The following is a 23,225-nucleotide window of genomic DNA, read 5'->3' on the forward strand; positions in this document are numbered from 1 at the left end:
ATTAGCAATGCTTTGAACCTGATCCTATATACCAGCTCCCATTCTCCCCTTGTCAGATTCCCTTGCACATTATCATTAATTCATGAAACAGGCCTGGCTTCCATTTCTTTTTGTTTACTAGCCAATCCTGTTCACTTTCACTGATACACTGGAGGGACTAGACATGAATGATATAAACAAAATTATTCCAGAATATTAGATATCAGACATCTGAAATGCCCTCAACCTTTGGGAGGAACCAGGTGATTGGATATGCAGTAAGATAATGAAAATGGATTTAGTTTGCTTTCTTTGTCAATGCATGTTAAGATGGATGTGTAGGAGAAAGGCCGTGGGAGTGAGAGGCATGGTAAAGAAGGTTCAAATATCAATAATCTTTCTTAAAAATCAGAAACTCCACCTTTAGGTGGATTTGAAAATAAGAGGAAAGAAGTCACACATTGTAACCATTATTGTAGGAGGTGCAGGTTATCCCCGTCGAGCTGTGCACTGACGTGCATATACAGGGCTATACCCTCTAACAAAAGGGGGGAAGTATCCGAAGAAAAAAAAAACAAGTATCAAGAAAAACCTGATACTTATAGCACTCTCCGCACACACACACACACAGACACACACACACACACACACACACACACACCTGTCAAGCACACCAACTGTGCACAAGAGAAAGAATAAACACATCTCATACAGCTAGCCCAGTAACCGATGGCAGCAGTAACGGGGTATGAAGAAGCAGAAAGGTTGCACAAGTCTCACTGTCTTAGTGCATGAATCCAGGTTTGCCCCATTTCTAAATGAAAAAGCCAGCTCGCTTCAACCTCTTCCCAGCTGAGGGGAGCAACAATTAGTTACCTAGGTCCACAGTGTCTGAGTTGAGGACAGACTCGGAGAGGATCCAGAAATGTTTCACACAATTGATACAATTTGTCCTGACTATCACCAGCGGGGAGTGGAAAAATCAAGCATCCAGCTGCTCTGTCCTACTCCCTAAAAAGCACTGATGTTCTTTGGTACTTAAAACTGGTTCAGTCAGTGCATGATGCTGCTGCAGAACACTTGATAAAGTAAAATTCCGTAAACAAAAGAGCACATTCACCGCTTTACCAAAGTTAGTGCGAGTGCCGTACACTCTAATAAATCTCTGTGTATGTCTGTATATTTTAATAGAAACTGTCCATATAGAATGTGAGTGACAGTTTTGTTTTTGTTTATTATATTTCAAATTGCATAATTTGTGCCCCGACAACTTTGGTCGGCCACAGAAGTTGATTTCCTCGTTGTCACTTTTTTTTTTTAAGTTTGTTGATTCTGGCGTTTTTTTTGACGTTTTTGTCTGTTTTTTCTACCTTTGTGACACTTTTTCCGATGTTTTTGTTGCTTTTTTTGACATTTTTGAAGTTTTTTTTCAAACATTCTGTTTTATAACTGCAGCTACACATCATTTCCGTTTTTTAATTATGTGGCAAAAGTCTGGGTAATGAACAGCCAGAATCTGTTATTTTACAGATTTATTTCTTAGAGTGTAGAGTGCTGTATACTCATAACTGTGTCTAATAATGTAAAGTAATAAGTGATCCATTCACTGTTTTTCCAAGACTTGAATCATATTGAGCATTGTTTAAAACATACTGTACTTTGGAAGATGTTTTATTTCGGGAAAAAAAACAAAAAACGGTACATCGGTTGGCATAATTTTCATTTGCTTGAAACTAAAAACACAATTCTTTGATGTGTATTATACATGAACATCAAATGCAGAATCATCTCCATTACCACTCTGACACAGAAAGGCTCTTTTTCTGCATAAAATAGGAGGTGTTATGTCATTTCCTGGCATATACATCTGTTTAGAAATAAAGAACAAAGGCAATGGCTTGAAAATGAAGTGTTGTTTGATCATGATGAGATGTTTGTGTCAAGTTGTGACAGTTGCAGTGATTTTGTTTTTATCTTTTCTTTTAGCACTTTAGATTCAGTTGACTGAAAATGCATGTTTCTTTTTGAGCTCTGCCCTACTTCATACTTAAATAATAGTAGTAGTTTGTTTATTGCTTCCATGGGGAAATTAGGTTGCAGCAGAAATCACATGGCATTTTGGCAACATAAGACAAAAAACAGAACAATATATATAGGACCAGGACCATCATTCATTAAGATATTTGATGGACTGTGGGACTTTTCTATATATTCTATTGTATTCCTGTCTATCTCATCTTAATTTCCACTTTTGTGTCATTTTGCTGTTTCCCATCTCAACCCATAATTCTTTATTTATTTATTTATTTATTTTTTTAAATATTATTTTTTGGGCTTCTCCGCCTTTAATTGATAGGACAGCTAGGTGAGAAAGGGGAGAGAGAAGTGGAAGACATGCAGGAAATCGTCACAGGTCGGATTCAAACCCTGGACCTCTGTGTCGAGGCATAAACCTCTCAGTATATGTGCGCCTCCTCAATCCACTGAACCAACCCGGCCACACCCCATAATTCTACTTGCCGCGCCTGCGCTGAGTTCCCGGACCCGTATGGAACCATGGCTATCGGGGGAGCTCACTTCTTGCAAGTGTCTCAAAGACAAGACTGGCTGTGACTATTGTTGCAAAGCAATAATCATAGCTGCAAGCATGTAGGCCTGCTTGCTTTATGTAAGCTAATTGGATGTATAATAATCAGTTAATGACCACATCAAACCTCCACACGGGGATCAAAACCAAACACCACTGTATAATAAACAGGTTTGAACCTCATTACTAACAATTCAATAAATATTTAGTGCAGTGGTCTTATTCACCTCTAACAGATCATGGGTGCATTAGCAAAATTCTCTCAGTTTTCATAAAAAATACATGGTTAAACTCTTTTTAATGTACATTGGAAAAACCTAGATATAAAATTGAGTTGGGTCGATTTTCGGTTTCACCGGTCCAGTCAGATCCGGTGCGGTGTACCAGGCTAAACTGGTTGTATGCAAACCAGTTGAATCTGCCTTTGTCACTATGACACCTTATGGCAAATTCAAAAAGTAGCCTACATTAGCAATCCGTGCTGGTGGCATCACGGCACTAGTCTATATTCACGACGTTGCTGCCGGAAATTCCGCCGGATGTCACTCTTTTTGCCGGATGTCCGTTAGGCTTTACCTTCCGCTTTCTTTGAGTTGGAATTTGAAACTCCGGTTTATTTCTGAGGACTATGGTTAACTGCTCCTCAGATCTCTGCAGGGTAAATCCAGACAGCTAGCTAGACTATCTGTCCAATCTGAGTTTTCTGTTGCACGACTAAAACAACTTTTGAATGTACACGTTCCACCAAAACAAGTTTCTTCCCGAGGCTATTTTGCAGCGGCACCGTGGCTCTGCCCGGCGCTTAGCACCGCCCATGACGATTGTGATTGGTTTAAAGAAATACCAATAAACCAGAGCATGTTTTTCTCCCATCCCGGAATGCTGCATGGACTAGCCAGACCTTCCTCCGCATCGCTGTGGAGAAAGGTCTGGCAATGCGAGACTATCACTGCACTAAATCCAACTTGTATTGCAAGCAATGTTGGGAAATAGCATCGCTGTAGGAATCGTCCAAACCAATATAGTATGATACTGTAGCAGTAGCACCAGAGATGTCGTAGTTTTCAGGGATTAACATGGTGATACAACAGGTATTGGCTGGTAGCCTACCAGCTCAATAACCATAAGTCCTCATAATACCAGGAAAGGACACCCCTCTGAATGTCTGCATGTGCAAGTGCATGTCTACTGATTAAAAAGTTGTCTTCAAAGTCTTGTAAACACATAGGGATAAACATGACTGACCAGCAAGAACAGCCTCCTTACCAACTGAGTTGGCATGACAACTGTGCCATGTGCACAGCCAGTCCAACAATATAATATTATTATCAAGGCGGGCCTCCCTACTACAGCACGTGATGACGGCGCAATGTCCACAAGTAGGCTACCATGAATAGGACAGGATAGGATCATAGAAACACAGCATATAAGAGATGAGATGACTGACAAAATCAGGAGTAGCCTACGCGCACCACAACAACAAAAAAACACTGGTGAATGCGCACCATAACACATGAAAAAACTAGGGCTGTCAAACGATTAATTTTTTCTTAATCGCGATTAATCGCTGAATTTCTATAGTTAATTGCGATTAATCGCATGTTTTATCACACGATTAAAATTCTATTATTTTGCATTTCAGTTTTTTTTAAGTACATATTAACAATGGAAAGCAATTCTTACCAGTGTATCTTGATTGGGAATCAAATGAATGCAATGAAAGTTGCTTTATGACCTTGATTTTAAGATTTGTATTTGTTTATTTATTTACTGTAAACAAAAGAAAAATGTGTGAATCTGTCATTATTGCACAATTCAGAACATGCCAACCGTAGTACATCTTTAAGACCCGAGACTTCTACGATGCTGACAGGTCTGCAGTTAGTTGCCACCCATTTTGCAAGAGCTGTAGTAATTTTTTTGGATTTGGTTTCATCCACAGTTCGACAAGTAGCACTCTCCAAAATAGTGCTTTGCCTGAGCCTGCTAGCATCAACCTGAGTCACGTTAACTGTACTACTATGCTTAGCTCATAGGTGGTGGCTCAAGCTTGACGTGCTTGCTTGTGAAACACACAAGGGCAGTCCCTCCAGGATTTCGCGGGCTTTTTTTGAGATTGTTGTGGTCCAAAATGCCTGATTTCGCGGGAGCTTTTGTAAAAAATTGCGATAAAAGTTGCGATGTCTTTTGTATGTTTGTTGCAATGAAGTTGTGGAAGACAGTGAAAGTTGCAAAAGAAGTTGCAATTTATTTTGTATAGTTCTTTAAAAATGAAAAGGAAACTTGTTTTGGGGAGAATAATAATTATTACTATTAATGAATTACTCTGGGCTGAGACTTCCTAGTAACCTTATCAAAAAGGCTCAGGATGCTGCAAATGTTGGTATAATATGAAAATGGCTGGTGTATTTAAGACAAAAAATAATAATTCATTGAATGAATCAAATATGAACATATCTGTCACTGTAAGTGGTTTGTTGATCTTTACATTGTTAGTTAATTTCCTATCCTGGGCTGGGACACACATTCATACGGTTTGATAAAGTACTTAATGGACTTTAACTTATCATTGCACTTACAATAGCGAGCATAGCTGTCCTCAATTTAGGTCTCAGCTGTGGTTTTTCCTGCATCCACCGTGTGTGACTGTGTGTGTGTGTGTGTGTGTGTGTGTGTGTGTGTGCGCGTCAGTCGCAGGGGGAACAGAGCAGCCCCGCCCGCTGCAGAGAGCCGACAGGATTGAAACAGCAGAAACTTTCAGCGACTTTGTAGTGAAAAATCGTTACAGCGTACATTTTAAAATGTATACAGGTTGGCAGGACGGTCTGAAATGTTTTGCACGGTCTTTCGCTGTACGTTTTGTTGGTAAATGTGAGATGTTCGAGTCACACACGTCTCGTCTTCATATCAGAAACAAGGAAATTAATTTGACTCGTTCTCACTCCCGCTTGGTCAGTGGCTGCACATGGGCCTGCTGGGATTGTCACGAGTAATGAAAATGCGAAAGGGGGCCCCGGCTGTCATTCAATATCTTCCAGTCACGTGGGCCCCTGATTGGTCCGGGCTGTAAGCAACCACGTACCCTGCTTACCGATAGTTACGTGTCTGCATTCTTCTTTCCTTCTCTTCTTTTGAGTTTCCCGCCATCAACTTTGTCCTCTCTGTTGCTCAGGATGTGAAGATCAGAGAAAGAGCAGAAAATGTGAAATAGCTCCTCAGCCGGTATAAAACTCAACACTTATTAACTCCACTGAGCACAAAGGGTGCCATATCCTCATTATGCAACCACATTCAACATAACTATGTTTACAGAGCTCCCTTCCACCATCACATGGAAAGGTTTTATGTGCAAAAGGTGTACACTATTTCTATTTTAACCTTTGTCAAGGCTACTTTCATTCTGTAGGGGTTGCAAAGACTGATGTACTGAACTGAAATGATAAACACACGTCCGATGGAATGCACTTGTGAGTACAGTCATCACAGTGTGAAGAGAGACAAATATAAAACTAATAAATGCATTTCCCCTCTCTCCACTATATCAAACACAGGGTTGCCTGTTCATAATAATCATGTTTGTGTGCTGCAAAATCATTTTCTTGCAAAATTATTACACCTTTTAAATGACACTTTCTGGGTATCTCTGCCTGCATAGTTTCGCTTCAGAATGATGTAAAGGGCATTCATATGGAAATGAAATGTTGTCAATACAAAGCTGTTTCAGGGTGGCCTAATGTTTTGACATTTCCATGACTAGTTTAATCCCCACAAAAGTGAGTGCTGTCATGTTGTTCACTTTGATATAGGTACTGCTATGTTAGCCTAATTAATGTATTTTAATGTCGAAGGGAAAAGTGTCATTTTAATGTTATCCTACAGTGGCAGCCATTGACGGCATGGAGCTAACTGGCATTTATACTGCAGCATAAATGTTGTAGAAGCTAATGACTTCAAATCTTATACCAGATTATGTTGCGTTTCTTTATATCCAAAGACAAAGAGAGACATAACCTCTATAGTTTCAGTCAGTTTTGCCGCATAACAGCTTGTCTCTCAAAGGTTGTCCCACCAGCCCTTGTTGATACGATTTGAATTAGCTAAAATTAGTTAAACTATTCCCACTCTGGGTGGATCAATGTGATAACTGTAATGCATCAGCAAACCCTGTTGAACTTCTGCTGTGGTTTCATCTGCACTGAGGCCAAAAGCAAAGTTTCATGTCAGTAAAATGCTTATCCACAATGACTAATTAGAAAAACTGTGGTGTACATTCTCCTCCATGTTGACCTTCTGATGTCTTTTAGAGTCATTGTTTGCTACTCTGATTATGTGGTGAGACATTGTTATAAGCCCCTTGGGATTTCTGTTGCACCTGTATTTTAGTACTTCATATTTCATCATCATGTTTTTGATCATCCGTATTTAAACAAGTTGACAGTAACACCTGACAGAAATCACTGAATTTTCAAGCATCAAGCATTGTTTATAACTTCTGTTTTTTTTAGGACAGGGTGCAATATAAAAGTAAAGTTATTGACAAAAGTTCTTGCCAATTTTATTTTTTGCAATGAGTAGTCACTGAAGCTCATTTGCATATTCATTTGCAGACAGATGCTACACGGTCTTTTTGCAGTATGAACAGAGCCCCGAGTTTGTCTGCACTCATGCCAGTCCAACTGGAATCGTGTTCACTTAACTGTATCCTTACAAAAACAACCGATTTCTTTATTTAGAGGAATTTGGTGTCAGGTCATCTTGTTTCCATGTTGAATTTCTAAACAGCTTTAAATAAGGCGTCACTGTACCGTCTACGGTACAGATTGTGGCAGTGGTGTCGCTGTAATCTCCATTTATAAACGTTTTTATAACTTTAAAGCATTAAATCTTCAAAATATACAGCCATGCGACACACCAATTTAAAGCTTAGACTCTCAGGATTCCATTAAGTCCACACACAAAGCATAAGATGATTTACAGCAGTTACACAACTGCTACAAAGTTATAATAAATAAAACAATACAGCGTAAACAGCGCAGCCCGTGTGTTTTGCATCCTTACCTGTTTCCTTGTCCCTTTGGCCACTGCGTGGATTTTTTGCCCAAAACTTTTTTTTCTTAAATCCCCAAGAGTCCAAGGAAATGGAATATCCAAGCCGTTATATCCAAAACGAGCTGTTTGCCTCACAATCTTGACGTTTCTGGCCGAATCACAACGGAAAATCGCTGAACTGTTTTTCATTTCCGCACTTCTAACGCTGCTCGCTTCTCTCCTGAGGCTCCTAGCAACTTGATGTGGGCGTCACTCTATTCCCTGAGTTCTAAGCTTTCCATCGATACCTGATATAAGCCAATCGGTGCAGGTTTGGCTGTGATACACCAATAATAAAGCTGAAGTCTCCTCTGACGCGTTTGGGACCACGCGGAAATGATCGACATTTGCTCGGACCAGTTAGATTTAAATGCCCTAAGACCCGGCTACATTTGTAGCCAATGAGCAGACAAGTCGATCGATACCAAATGTGCCGGTGAAATTTTAACCCTGTAATGGCTGGAGCTGTGTCAAAGCAAAAACAGGGCCTCCTATAAGCATTTCACACCCTGTGCAGTTCATAATGACTTATTTCTATATATTTATGTATATAGTTATTTCAAGTATGTGTATGATTGATGTGGATGTGTTTGTGTATTTGAGAAGTGTTTTATTTTGTACTTTATTGGCTTTTTTCTTTGCACTTTTCAAATATCAGAAAAACGCACAGACATATATGTAGAAAAAAATTCATATAAAATCAATTTTTGAGTCTTTTGGCTTCTGGATTTTTTCTGTAGTAAGCTGAGACATGTGGCTAATGTCCTGGATTGTCTGTCACCTAGATATAGAATAGAATAGAAACCCTCCATTCTAGCCTCTGTAACTCTGTGTCAGTAAGGCCTAGAATCACTCTGACACTTGGAACAAAAACTTGAGAGTGTTTTCTTTCCAGTGATACCAGGCACATCCCTGAGTGTCAAAGTATATGGGAGCTGTACCAATTTTAATTTGGGTATGACGTTTAGACCAAAAGCTTGAAAATGCAGGAGATTCTTAAGAGGTTAAGTTGTCAGACTTCATGGATTTTCCCCTCTAACTTAAATAGAGAGAGGTGTTGGATTTCAATTAGGGCTGTCAAACGATTAAATTTTCTTAATCGCGATTAATCGTTGAATTTCTATAGTTAATCGCGATTAATCGCATTTTTTATCACATTCAAATTCTATTATTTTGCATTTCAGAACTGTTTTTAAGTACATATTAACAATGGAAAGCAATTCTTACCAGTGTATCTTGATTGGGAATCAAATGAATGCAAAGAAAGTGACTTTATGAACTTTTTTTTTGATTTTAAGATTTGTATTTGTTTATTATATATTTAATCTAGTCACACATTTGAATCTAGAGTCAATATTAGGGTTGGGTATTGTTTGGTTTGGATACCGGTGCTAGAGCGGTACTTTTAAAACAGTACTGGTGCCTTAACAGTGCCTGAACCGATACTTTTTAAGAAAATTAAAAAAGAAGGGTACAAAACAGTTGGCAACATTAAAGAACGGCTTGTTTATTGCTAAGGCCATATCGTCAAAATTATTTATTTCACTAGTAAATAGCTGTTGAATGACAAAAACAACCACCAGATGGGAAAACGGCATTTAACAACAACTATGAATGCACCATGAGGCTGTAAATTACCAGTTTCATTGAACGCACCGTCTGTGTTTTTCCAACAACAGCAGCTGCAGACTGCTACATCCCGGTGTTGAATCCTCTACAGTGAAATACAGTCACACTTTACACCGTTTAGCGTTAGCTGTCAGCATTGTAACTGTGTTTAATCCAGCTACTAGCTAGCAGTAGGCTAACGTTAGCTGCTGTCGAGTATAGTGTTAACTAGTGTCACGTGCAGAAATGTTTCTGTTGCCTGTAACGTCTGTTTCAGAGCATCAGAGAGAAGTGCAGACATATCAGTGGCACCAGAATGAGGCACCGAAATCCGCGTCGCTATTCCTTCAGCAGCAGGATGTGTTACGAGGAAGTACAGCAAAATAGTAGCCTGTTAGGCACGACGCAAAGCCGAGTGAAGTGAAAATAAATTAATAAATGGCGGCACGCGATTAATACGATTAAAAAAAAATTAACGCATTATGCTCGGCCCTTAATCGCATCACGATTAACGCGTTAATGCTGACAGCCCTAATTTCAGTAGATAATATACTGTACACTACTTCCTTATTTTGTCCTTCTGTGTGTCTATAATTTAAATCGAATGCGCACATTGAAACCAGACTTAATGCTGATGTACAATATATATATATATATATATATACAGAAACTATAGCTTTAAACACATTGGAGAGATTGGTCAGAGTAGTGCCTGCAATTTTTCCGCACACACTTTTACAATCCCCTGAAGTTGTTTTTTGTCCTTTTGGTTCAATAAACCATACCATCTTACGAGTGCAAAAGTAAGGAGTGATTCAATGCTACAACAATAAAACATTCTCATCGGAGTCACATCAACGTTAAAATCTCGTAGCTTACGAAAGAAGTACAAGCGCTGGTTGACTTTCTGACACACCATGTCGATACAAGACCCACAGGTCCAAGACAGTCCCTAAATATGTATGCGACTGAACACACTCCACTACCTGATCACTGATTAAGACAGGAGAGCTGACAGTAGATTTTTTTTCTAAAATCTATTGCCATGTCTTTGGTTTTTGCCGCATTTATGGTTGAAAATCATCAATAACAGGACCATGATCAGGATCGTCATTGCAGAGCAAAGACACAATGACTGAGTCGTCGGCAAACTTAATGATGTGACCACCTACATGCTGGCTTTGGCACGAGTTTTTTTTGTATAATTATAAGAGTGGAGCCTGACTGAGTTAAGACAGCTCAGACTTAGACGATTGAGGGTTCGGGAGCACGCTCCCAACTCTAACGAGACTCTCATGATTTAATCTAATATTGGAAATTCATCTGCGACAGTGTAATCACACGAAAAGTCCCTTGGTGTAAGGTTGGCTTAAATGTCCTGTATTGAAAATTTCAACAGGTATGTCAATATTTTTGACAAAACGTATTTAACAGCGTGCTCCATTACACATGTAGGAAACATATAGTAAAACTAAATACGAGGAAAATAACTCCAAAATGTTTTTGGGCAGCACAGTCTCCCCTATTTATCTCAAAGCGAGTCAAATTAACTGCCCGTTTCTGGCAGCACAGCCTTCTTTTCTTCTCGCATCAGGAGCACGAGTCCATATGACTTATATACCGTAGGTATTTCAATTAACACCTAAGCTGCTTCAACCCCTACCATTACATTGAAGTTTTAAATAGTTACCTGAAAACAAGAAATTCCACCAACAATTCTGGATTCATCTACAAGCTCCATCACTAAATGGTCTTCATCTTCATGGTACCTGTAACAAATTCCTATGTAAATAACATTCCTTCAAAAAAGAAAACCCTCTACTTGGTTTGGCACGGGGATGTCAGCTATGACATCACCAATACCCTGTAAATAAGGAAATGCTAGGCTGGCCCCTCCCCAAAAAAATCCATGCTTCCAAACAGTAGTCCTGATCAAAGGACTGTTAGAGACAGGGGATAAACAAATACAGGTTAAAAGGGTTTTGTTTAATTATTTAAATTAAACGGGTTTAATTTCCAGAATATTATATTTATATATATATAATTTATTTATTTATTTTTTGGGGTTGATGGTTATTTAAAGTCATGCTATTACACACTCCGGTGCAGTAGGTGGCGGCATGCACCTTAACGTTGGTTTGTAGCCCGCCAATAAACTAAAAAAGAAGAAGAAGAAGAAGAAGAAGAAGAAGAAGAAGAAGAAGAAGAAGAAGAAGAAGAAGAAGATAGTCCTGTGTGATGGGTCTGAACAAAGCTGCAACTAGTGATTGGCGAATAAAGCCTGATGAAGCTTTGAGAAATTCTTTCTATTTTTGCCGAAAAAAATTTGAAGGTTTGGGGCTTCAAACCACAGCGAACATATAGCAGCCTTTCAGGACAGGCAGAAACACTACAACACCACTCTGATTTGAATAGTTTTAGTCTCATGTGCAATAAAAGATCAACAAGCCTGCATGCGAATCTGAAATACTTTTGATCAGAAGTGCTGCATTAAATGTAGATGGTATTTGGAAGCCCATTTCTGTCAATGTGATGAAAAAAAAAGATCCTGTAAGTCATTATAATGAGAAACTTTTCTCAAAATAATTCCTTAGTATCTCAAAATAATAATGAGACATTCAGTCACGTGGTAATCCTCATTTGTTACAAGCTCTGACACGTTAGTTATTGAAACAGTGTGCTTCACAGGAGTGAAACAAGTTGCGGAGCTTCTGTATCATTCCGCCCATCTCTACCTGCAACATATTAAAGATAATTGAAGCTACCTTGAATACGTTACATGTAAAACAAAAAATTATATTAAATGTTGATTAACTTTTATACTGAATATTTTTCTACATTTTCATTCTTTAAAATGGGTTGATTTCATCTGCAACATAACAGGAGGGTTAAGTACAGTACAGTCAATGGTGTGTGCAATGCTGAATGTATGTGTGATGTTGTGAAGCCCCAAAAAGAGTAGATGATGATAGTAGGAGAGACAAAGAGAGACAGAAGGAGTAAAAGCTATAGGCTCAGGTGCAGGACATCAAGTTCTCCAGGCAAGCATGCAAAGGAAAGACATACAAGACAGCAGAGGAGCACTGGCACGTTCAGAGGCCGTCACACAGTTTTGCTCACTACACTTTTATCTATGTCTCGTTTTCCCTCTTCCCATTTCCCCGCTTTCTTTGATTTTCTCCAGAACTGATCACATTGTCGTCTGACCGTGCCTCATCATGCTGTGGATGAAATTAAAGATGGTGGTGGACTCCCTGCGTGGACGGAGAAGGAGGCTGCCCTGTTACCTCTGGTTCCTCCTGCTGTTCGCTGCAGGAGGTCTGGTTCTCTTCATCCACCAGCGAGATCTGTCAGAAATGGTCCAGCAACAAGGCCCAGGTTAGTCTCTAGTTCCCCTAAAACAGCATAGATTTGTACACTGTAGAGAATATTTTTGAGGAAAACTAAAACAGAAAGGAGCAGATACCTGTCAATACTAAATGCAAAGCACTGCCATTGGTTTTCATGAGGATGTGCAACAGAGCATTATCCATGCCAAAATGCAAAAACTGTCCAGAGACCGATGAGAAATATAGAAGTATAGTGATTAATTATACCATTAATTGGTTTGCTTGAGCATGTTTATCATGGTCATCAATATTTCGACCTCTTTACTCTTTACTATAGGAATGGTCTCACAAGTAGGACATATTTTGGGTTTTTGATGTGATGACTTCTACCACGCCCCCAAAAGGTAATGGTAGGAATTATTTGTCTGAATTACTTTTGTATCACCTTGCAATAACTTTTGTGTTACTAAGCATTACACTTTGTCCCACACAATATTTTGCGTTTCCTCACAATCCATTTTGCATTACCTCTGATCAATAGAGGAAGACTGAGCTATATTGTTATATAGTGTTAATGCATTATGTGACAGACCTCTGGTGTGACAACAGCATGACTGGGCACACCCTCAGCTGTGGTCTGTAGATAACTAAGTTACTTAACCTAGTTCTCCCCACTGTGTTAAGACCGGCTGCTGACGTGGCTGATTGACACTGTTACTGTGACTATAGCCATGGGATGACATAGCTTTGGCGGTTGCTTCCATCCATGGCTGTGCTTTGGTTGGGATGATTATGGCTGTGGCACATTTGTTTATAATGGGTGTAACACTAACTATTACAAGGAGTTGCGTGTATGTGCGCGCAGTGAATTGACATGGTTGTACTGGTTGAGCTTTGCAGTGAAGCTATTCCTGACTTAGTCTGTCACATATCACTGTGGAGTAGTAAAGAGAAGTCACAGTACAGCTTCCATAACCCTATCCATCCCATAGATACAAACACACACATGCAGTCGTAGCCTGAGCAATATCCTCAGCCACAGCTTCAACCACCACAGCCTGGCGGTCAGAGTTTCCACCGAGATAGAGCAAGGCCGTACATTCAATTTCCAAATGAATCAAACCTTTGTCCTCGTGGAGGGACCCAATGTGCTTCTGCTTGGCACTCAGCATTAAGGAGATTGGGGTTTAAGCAGCCATGATAGAAGTGTTTCCTGAGCGTGTAAAACTAAGCTGCTTCATGTCTCAGAAACAAGAGATCAGCAGCTTGCCTATGTGCCTCTTTGGCTTGTACTACACTTTACACCTAAATGTGAGCAGGATTAGTTGCATGTTGCTGCTGTTGTTGGACTAGACTAGACTCTTATTTTTTATACACAGCAGGGACTCATTGGTGATAATTCACCTCATCTTTCAGAAACTACACATTTTGGGGTTATTCTTTGTTGTCCTTAAAAACCACAATAAGGTTAACATAAAGGGATACCCAATTTCTTTTTCCAGTTTTCACTTATGAAAAGTCAGCAAGCTGTAAATGATCAATGTCTTTGTGGTTCTCAAAGAACTGTAGACAGCTAGCTGTGGCTGTAGAAGCAGTTGGTGCAGGTGCTGCAGTATCAGATATTTACAATTACTGTTATTTTTGATAAAAGCAAAATGCACTTGCATGTGATATTTTATGTTGATTCAGGCACTCTGCTTTTTCCAAGAACGGTTCTATATTGATTTTGATTGGTTCTGATTGATTGATGAGGGAAGGAGTAAGTTATTGTTGTTAGTTTGTCATTGTCAAACCTTTGCAAATAGATCTTTATCTTTTTTAAACCGTCCACACTTTCCCACTCCCACTGGCTGTCTATAGTGTGTCTTATTGAGCAAAACTTTGGTGTCCAGTTCAGGGAATAATAGTCTATGTCCTTGACGTTCCACTTTCGGGATTGCTCCAGTGCCGCAGGAAATCGAGTAAGAAGTATTGTGGTTTATTAGACAACATACAGTTTAAAGCTTTTCACCAACTTTTTGGGCCCTTTTTCAAGTTAATCTCAAAGTAATGATTAGGAAAACTGTTATTTGTAGCACTATTCATTCTGTTATGATTACACAGTACAATTCATCACCAAAATAGATATTGTTGAACAGAAAACTAAATATGTCCGATTGTTTATTGTTAATATGTGAAAGCAGAGGTCTTAGTTAGTAAGTAAAATATACAGCATTAGTTTGTTATGTTACCAAAATTTAATTAATGATGAAAATGAAAGACAGCAGTGTTTCATTGATAGTTTCTCTCTTTTAGTTACCTAATAACCTTTGCAACATAATCACATTATTTTATGTATTTTATACATTTTTTTCTTGTCTGCTATACTGTATATAGCTACTTGAATATTGAAGTAAGAATTATATTTTACTAAATCATGCATGAGACTGTGCTGTATACAGCACACAGTTGTCCCAGCCCCCTCGCTAAAGCACAATGAGCAAGCAGTGTCTGTGCTTCACCCGAGCAGAAGCTCATATCTAATAGAGCTGAGCCATAATACATTTGGTGTCAGCTTTTATCTGCCTCCCTCTCCTTCTCCACCTCTTTATTTGGCTTGCAGTGCGTGTGAGAGCTTTGTATCCCATGGTTTAGATGGCCTGCACAATGGAAGCTGAGAAAACTGCAGTTTAACTGGCAACAGCCCCCCCCCCGATCTCTCCCAAGTAATTGTTTAAGGACAATTGGAGATACTGCAGCCGGCTGCAGGGAGAAGAAACATCTGAAGAGCTAGCAGTTCAGATAAATTGTCTGCAGAAATTTAAACCTCTAGGCATTTTTCAGAAAAGTGTAGTGGTGAGGACCAACTGCTCTGGTGAGTGAAAGGCCGCCCTGTGTGTCACCTCACACACTTTAATGCAGGGCAATCCATAAATGGAGGAGAAGAGGCAAAGTTGTTGCCACATTGCATGTGTGTCAGGTTAAATGTGTGTTTACTAGCAAGCAAGTGCATGAATGTCAGTGTAAGTGATAATAACATGCCATTTGTTAAGTGCCTTTAACAAGAGTAGCCTAAATTACCCTAAGTGCATACAGGTGGGAATGGGGCTCACACTACACACAAAACGTAGACTTTTTTTAAATGTAATTTTTTTTAGGTGACAGGTTCACCATATCTTTAAATCTCGTTCACAGGTTTTGATAAAGTCTCCACACGTTGACGTTTAGGGAGTAAAAAACAATCCATTGCTAACGTTACACTCACTTCGCTAATCCTAACGGCTAATAAATATAGCGCTATTCGTCTTCTGTGTAAATACGTTACTGCGGAAGTAAGGTTTAATGTGTGCTGCGCCCATTGGCCGAATGGGATCACCTATGTTGGCTTTATGTTTTTACTCTAAAAATAATCGGTTTGTTTTATTAATGTATTTATTCATTTTTCAAATATAAATTATAGTATTTACACATTAATGAAAATATTTTTTATAAACCACAGCAATTTCGTAGGAGTGCTGGGGGGGTGCTATGGGAATCCTAGGGTTAGCTCCAGCACCCCACAAGCCGCCTATGCTAAGCAGGTAGTCATACCAGTTTACAGCTTGTTTCTGCTGTCCACAAGTGGCCTGGTCTTTGGAGGTTTTTTGACTTCCTGTGTTTTCACTATTCAGTAGGCTACCTGGCTAGATGTAAAAAATCTAGCAGAGAATATGTCATCAATACAGTACCTATGATTTCATGTTTTGCCTAATGTGGGTGACATATGCAACTGTAGAGGGGGGTTGGCACAGTAAAAGTCCAAGATCTGAAAATGTTAGACTCCATTGACTGACTTTCCATAAATGAAGTATACAATGCTTCCCTTTGAATGCCATGTCACATTTAATCCCCATGATATAATCCAGTCAAGTCTACTACTACTACTACTACTACTACTACTACTACTACTACTACTACTACTACCAATGCTAGAAAAAAAGGATAAATAAAAGGTCCATTTTGAGTGATGCAACATTTAGGCAGCATGCCACACAGTAAGCTGGCAGCTGCAGAGTAAGCAAAGTGTTCAATAAATCACTGAAGAATAAATAGTATAAACTGTTGGCGATATGCAGACAAAACATTTCACATGCAGGAAAGGTTTGCAGTTGGGAGATACTGGGGAACAGAGCTATCGAGATAAACAATATCTTTAAATGCTTGTGTTTTTGGCTGGGATCATGCAGTTTATCCTGAAACACAATGCTTTTCATGCAGGCCATTTCAAATACAGTAAATATAAATTTTATAAAAAAAAATTAATCATCTGGCGGTCCACTGATGGCGGCATCCTCCAACTCCTCTTCCTTCTATCTCTTTCCACATGGAGCCTGCCAGGAATCAGGCATATTGTTTCATGCTTGAAGGTAAAATTTGATCTCTCCGTCAGAGGTCTAGTAATCCCTTAAGCCCTGTCTGTTTGCAAAGTCCAATTTAGCTGTCTCTTAATGTAATTAAATTGTGCTGGTGACCCTCAGAGCAGTGGTACCGTATTTGAATGTGAATCCTCCATTGGATGTTTGTGGAAAAAAATGGAAATGTTATTCTACCCTGTTTTTCCATACTTTCATCTGTGTGTGCAAAGCTCCTTTAACAAAGCCTGTTTCTGTTGTGCTGGCACTATCCCCACCATTCCTCCCAGAGCAGGAAGATCATTGGAAAACAATTCTTGGCAAAGCCAACTTCATCACAGTGATTTTTAACCAACTTTAAGTACAATTTGCTCCCTGAAAACAAGGGGTATCATATATTTTGAGCATAAGTACGACAACATACCTTGATTAAAATGTTAAAGCCGTGCAAGCCGAGCTTTGCCATCCTGCTCAGTGTTGTGATGACATGACATCTGGCATGGGGCACGGGTATCCCAGCAAGTATTATACTGTGGCAACCTCGGTTCCACATACCCCTGTTCATCTCAGGGAGCAGAGGAAACCTAACTGGGAGGCCTCTGGGATTCACTGAAAATAAAAAATAAAATAACCAAACAGACTATTCTCATGCATGGGTACCAGGTGCCTGCATCACTGTCTCTCCAGCCTTTTCCAGACTTGGGCCATTTCAATTGGATTTAAAATGGAGCTGCTCAGAGGCAACTGGAAGGTCATGTGGTTTTCCATTAACATTAATGCCTGGGGTTATGCCACAGGAGCCCTGCAACATAATCTGTTTTCCCTGCCATCTGATCCTGCTCGGCAATGGATTCTATATGCCAATCTATAGAAATAGATTTTTATTTTTCATATTCCTGGTCCAGCAGAGTTTAGTGTAAAAAATAAAAAGCACTTTTAGACACTTGGGGATAGCTTAAATAAATAAGTGTTGCTTGAAAAAGAAAAGTTTTTACATAAACTGTTAACAAATGAAGGTTGAAAAACCACACAAACAGTTTTTCAGTTTCTGTTTTGGGGTTGTCAGAGAAAGGCTACCCTCTGTGGCAGATGAGAATGGGTGTGTACAGCCACAAATCACATCACTGCAAAGCTCTCCACTGAACTATTCTTCACTCTCAAAAGTAAAAAAAGAAAAAAAAGAAAAAAAAAAAATCTTGTTCTATCCAGAAGACCATAAAATATGAAACCAGATCCAAAAGCAGCCATAAAGTATGCAAGGAAGGAAGAGAGGACGAGAGGGAGGACGTTGATTGAAACCAAACTAGAAAATAGAAACATGCTCTGGGGTCTCATTTATAAAAGTGTACGTAGGATCCTTACTAAAAGTGTACGTACGCCCAAAAGCCAAAAATGGCATAAGCCAAAAAAAAAAAAAAAAATCAGATTTATAAAACTGCGCGTATGCACACCTGTAAGCAATGTTCCCTTTATAAATCACAGATTACCCACAAGTGTGCGTACGTGAATCAGCCTCTTATCCCGCCCTGTACACGCCCATTTTTAACCATAAATAGCGGGGGAAAAGCAAAAAACTTCTCAGATGCTCGGGAATTGCTGCAAATTGAAGCTCAGGAATGCTGCAAATTTAATTATAATTTCGGCCTGTTCTCGCACAGTGTAGGGAAACCTGATCTATAGACTACCTATATAAATAATACTGTCCAAAATGGCAGGCATTTTGGCACTCGGGGAGCTGTCTGCCATTTCCCTCTGGAAACAGCCAGTGGCACCCAGAGTGGCGAGGACCTGTATTTTTTGCCCGGGATGGCATGGTTCCGTCTCGTTGCCCTCTCTACTGGACCCAATTCAGTACATAGATCCAAGAGTGCAGCTTTAGGGAATCTAAATCGGCATATTATTGTCATGGTCCCTGAAGTCTCTTACTCTCCCGATTCTTCCACTGGTAGTTAGTCCTCCTGCAGTGCCAGCAGTGCCATCATGCAGCATTATGCACGGGGGTCACCGCAGTATTTATATGTCTACAACAATTTGTGATTGTTTACACCTTGCCAAAATCACAACATCAACTAGTGGTATCCCCCACCCCGAGATACAATTTGAAGACTAAAGTGTTATAGGCAAACATTTTTCTTCATGCAGGTTTTGTCACAAACAGTATTAAAGTTTGGACTGATAACTTAAAGGAGAATTCCGGTCGATTTCAACACGTAGCTATGTTGTTTATTGTCACGTAGTGCTGTCAGTAGCGAGAAAAATGAAAATAATCGGTGTTGCCTACACCGAGTTATCCTCCTGCTAGATTTCTCACCTATGCAGCTGAAATGGAGCAGGTTTTAAACATGCTTTTAGCCTCTTAACATGATCGAGATGTCATTACAAGTGCCTTGCCATGTGAACTGATTCCTTCCGAGTGAACACAGTGAATATGGCTGCAGTAGATGTGAAAGAAATGCATAAAAGTTGTGCTAATTCATACCCGTTTAGTTCCAGTGTTCCGGTGGTGAGACGGCAAGACGAGTGCTTAGGGACCGTCTACAAACGGTGTTGTAGTTTGTAGACGGTGCCTAAGCACTTGTCTTGCTATCTCAACACCAGAACTAAACAGAGGTATGAATTAGCACAACTTTAGTAGCATGACTCGGTGTAGGCAGCACCGATTATTTTCGTTTTTCTCGCTACTGACAGCACTACGTGACAACAAACAACACAGCTACGTGTTGAAATTGTGTTGACCAGAATTCTCCTTTAAGTGTAGCGATTGCGCAAGAGCTTAACGGCTGTATTTCCAGACTTTGACATTTGATGATATACTGTATGCAGTTTTAAAGACAGATATTTAGTTATTTACACTGTGTTTTGCCATTATCTAATGCCAGGGTATTTAATGCTATACTGTATTTCATGCAGTCGGGCCATCTCCTCCTCCTGCGCTCCGTAGCGGACAATATGACAGTGAGACAGCGCCGATTAAATATTAAGAACAAATTCATATTAAAGATTTGAGTTGGATTTCACAAAGTGTTTATGGAACAATTCTAAATCATTACAAGCACAAATAACACTGCTGGATTTAATCTTCATGATAATGTGGATGATATGGAGTTAAAACATGCGCGTGAGGCATCACTACTTGAACATATTACGAGTAATCATTATTCCCACATTTACTTTCTGCAGTCTGACATCAGTTCACCACCTCACCATCTACGTCGCCAATTCCTTTTGTCTCCAAAATGTGAGTACGCATGGGTCAGAGATTGCGTGGAGGACCGCACATTCTACCATCAAGTTTGTTTTTTATAAATCACAATCTTTGCGTGGGAAGCGGCGTATGCACATTTTCAGCCCCTTTTTGTGCATACGCCACGTTTATAAATGAGACCCGTGGTCTTTCTTTCAACTTGGCTGACTTGAAGATGCATCTTTTGAGCCACTGACACGCAGACAGGGTTAGAAACCCTACCGAGCAGCAAAACATGGCTTGGCCGTCCTGCTGGTGGCAGGGGGGCTTTCAGGTTGCCCTTTTCCATAATTCCACGCTGGGTAACATTAAAAACTCCAAAGAAAATTAAACAGAACAAGGCTAGAGCACCAGGTGGATCCAACAGTGAGGCTGATTTTTGAAACTGTCTTTGAAGACTGTAATCACAGATGCTGCCTCTCGATGCTTTCAGTCTGTCACTGCAAAAACCACAGCTGAGGCTCAATACACTCTCTGTGGCTGTGTGAACACAAAAGGGGTTAATCTTTAGGAACACAGTTTCAGAAAAACATACAGTTGGAAAATCATACATATAACAAAGGCTGAGTTCACAGTAGCATTCGTGCTCCAAATTCCAATTTTCTGCCCATATCTGATTGTTTTGGATGACTGACCATATCTATTTAAGGATGGAGCCCATCTGCAATAGCAATGCAAACTAATAGTGATTTCAAAAATAAATCTGTTAAGATGTCACATCTGCTTCTATGCCTTTCCTGCCTCTCCCACTTAAATATAATACATATCAGTTACAGAGTGAGGCTTTGAGTTCTGACTTACCAGAAGCACTAAAACGCCAACTGAGACACAACCTGTACTTCATCTGTACTTGGCTTCTTGCTCACTATGACATTGTCTTGGATGTCAGTGTCTGGAGTAATTCTGCTATCAGTGTGGCACTGAATTTTAATAAAAACTGCTTAATAACAGCAACATGACTGACACATATGAAGCCAAAAACTGACATCTTTGTACAAACTGAGGGGAAAAAAACATTTTGTCCATTAATGTTTCTTTTCTTTGACATAGTAGCCCAACACTGGTGAGCTTCAATGAGAGGAACTGATTTTATGTAGTAGTAGTAGTAGTAGTAGTAGTAGCAGTAGCAGCAGTAGTAAATATGCCAATTAGTTTTCAGTTGGTAAGGTTTGAAACACACTGCCAGAATCAATGAATCAAACAATGCACTACAGAGCCTTGGTTATAGTGTGACTTGTTGGATAAAGTTGCATTTGTATATTTACTATTAAAAAAAAATAAATAAAAAAAATCGCATAGCTTAATCTTCACTTTCATATATGTATGCGTTAACTTTTGTCATCTGGTTAAGCATGATTCGACTGTTATATTGTAACGTCCATTGCAATTTGGACAAATATCTTGATAAACACCAATGTTTTGCAAATAATTGCAAATGTTTATCTGATCCAAAGTAATATAATAGCATTAAACATATTGTTTTCCTATTTAGTTGCTACTGAAACTTAGTAAAGTTAAATTTTTGTTCAGTTGCTAAACATCTTGTTAATTATTTTGCAACAGAAACAAATGTACCACAGGGAATAAATTGATGCTGGCTTCAAGGACTTCAGTACACTGTGATTGAAGTGGTTGTCCATGGTAAAACAGTTCCTGTCACTTCATTCAACAATACTAAAATGAGAAGTAAGAAGCTGCTGACCCAGGGAGGTTGTAGACAGTCATGTGTCTCCAATAGAGTTTCACCAGATTCTTTTCACTCAGTGAAATGTTTACTCAAGTCTTTGGAGTATTGAACCGAACCAATTGCCTCTACCAGCCTAAATGTTGGTAGTAATATTTCAGCCTTACTAAAATTGGTGGGGCTATTATCTACTCCTATGCCTGTCTGCAGTCTGTAGAATTAATTTCGTCAGACAGCTCTGATGTGTTGCATAAGCTGTATGATTTCTTTCGAGAATCACTGCCTTCGTACGAGTATGTTCATATCAAACATGTTGCTTTCAGAAAGCTTGTCTTCACCACTGCAAATACATCAGAAAAGCAAAAAGCCTTGTCTCAAGTATTCCCAACAAAAAAAAGCTTGCAAGTTTGTGCTTTGTTGTAGCTTTCTTCAGTAGGTTTGAGATTCTGCGTACATCATAGACAGGAAGAGACATACAAAGGGAGAGTGGGAGGAGAGAGGGAGGTTATATAACCAGAGTTCTTACCAAGTCGACATTTTGTGGCTTCAAAAGCCAAGCAGTGATAATAAATACCGAGCAGTGGTAATAAATACCAATGTTCAAGGTTGTCATCTGCTCAGGATGGGAAGATTATGCAAGATGGGTTATTGTTAGCACAACTGTATATTTTAGTATTCTGTTAAACAGGTCAATTAATATTTGTGAATATTTGTTGTAGGAATCCAGAGAATGTAGGACCCAAAATGCAGAGACAGCAGGCAACAGTAGTAAGCTTGAGAATTTAATATCAAACAAAAGATTCAGTATACAACCAAGGAGTCCACAAGACAGCAGGAAAGGAAATCCAAAAACGTAGTAGCAGTCAAAAACAGGACTCACAGGAAACAGGAACACTGAGACAAAACGGGTAGACTCACACACTGACGCTACAACACAATCCAAAACAGAAATAATGACCTGACTACAGACAAAGAAAACACAGAGACTAAATACAAGAAGTAACGAGGAAACAAGAGACAGGTGACATTAGCACTCAGTAACAGGTGAAACCAATCAGGGTGGGGTAGACAATCACAAAAGGTGGGAAAACACAAGTCAGGAAGTAAAACAAGACATGACAAGGGAGAAAAACAGACTACCAAAATAAAACAGGAAACAGAAACATACACAACCATAACAATATCTGTTATTATCTGTTAATAGACAAATGGCCTTCAGATCTCTGCCGCAAAATATTTGAGTCACCAAAATGAAGTCTATCTACTGTGCCATGAATAGACCGCTGTAGAAGAGCTTGGACAAAAGGCAGCTTTATGACCAGCTACCATATCAAGG

General features: G+C 39.4%; 1 protein-coding gene across 2 annotated transcripts in view; it reads left to right on the forward strand.

Annotated features, from left to right (window-relative positions):
- The window catches only part of LOC116037581 (carbohydrate sulfotransferase 8-like), a 186,858-nt gene that overhangs the window by 41,214 nt on the left and 122,419 nt on the right, over positions 1–23,225 (forward strand). For both annotated transcript variants that reach the window (XM_031281522.2, XM_031281523.2), the window contains exon 2: positions 12,447–12,640. In XM_031281522.2, the coding sequence (XP_031137382.1) occupies positions 12,481–12,640 (160 nt within the window). In that variant the 5' untranslated portion in view covers positions 12,447–12,480. The remainder of the gene's footprint in view (positions 1–12,446; positions 12,641–23,225) is intronic.

This window comes from Sander lucioperca, chromosome 3 (assembly GCF_008315115.2).
Source record: "Sander lucioperca isolate FBNREF2018 chromosome 3, SLUC_FBN_1.2, whole genome shotgun sequence".
NCBI classification, from domain to species: Eukaryota; Metazoa; Chordata; class Actinopteri; order Perciformes; family Percidae; genus Sander; species Sander lucioperca.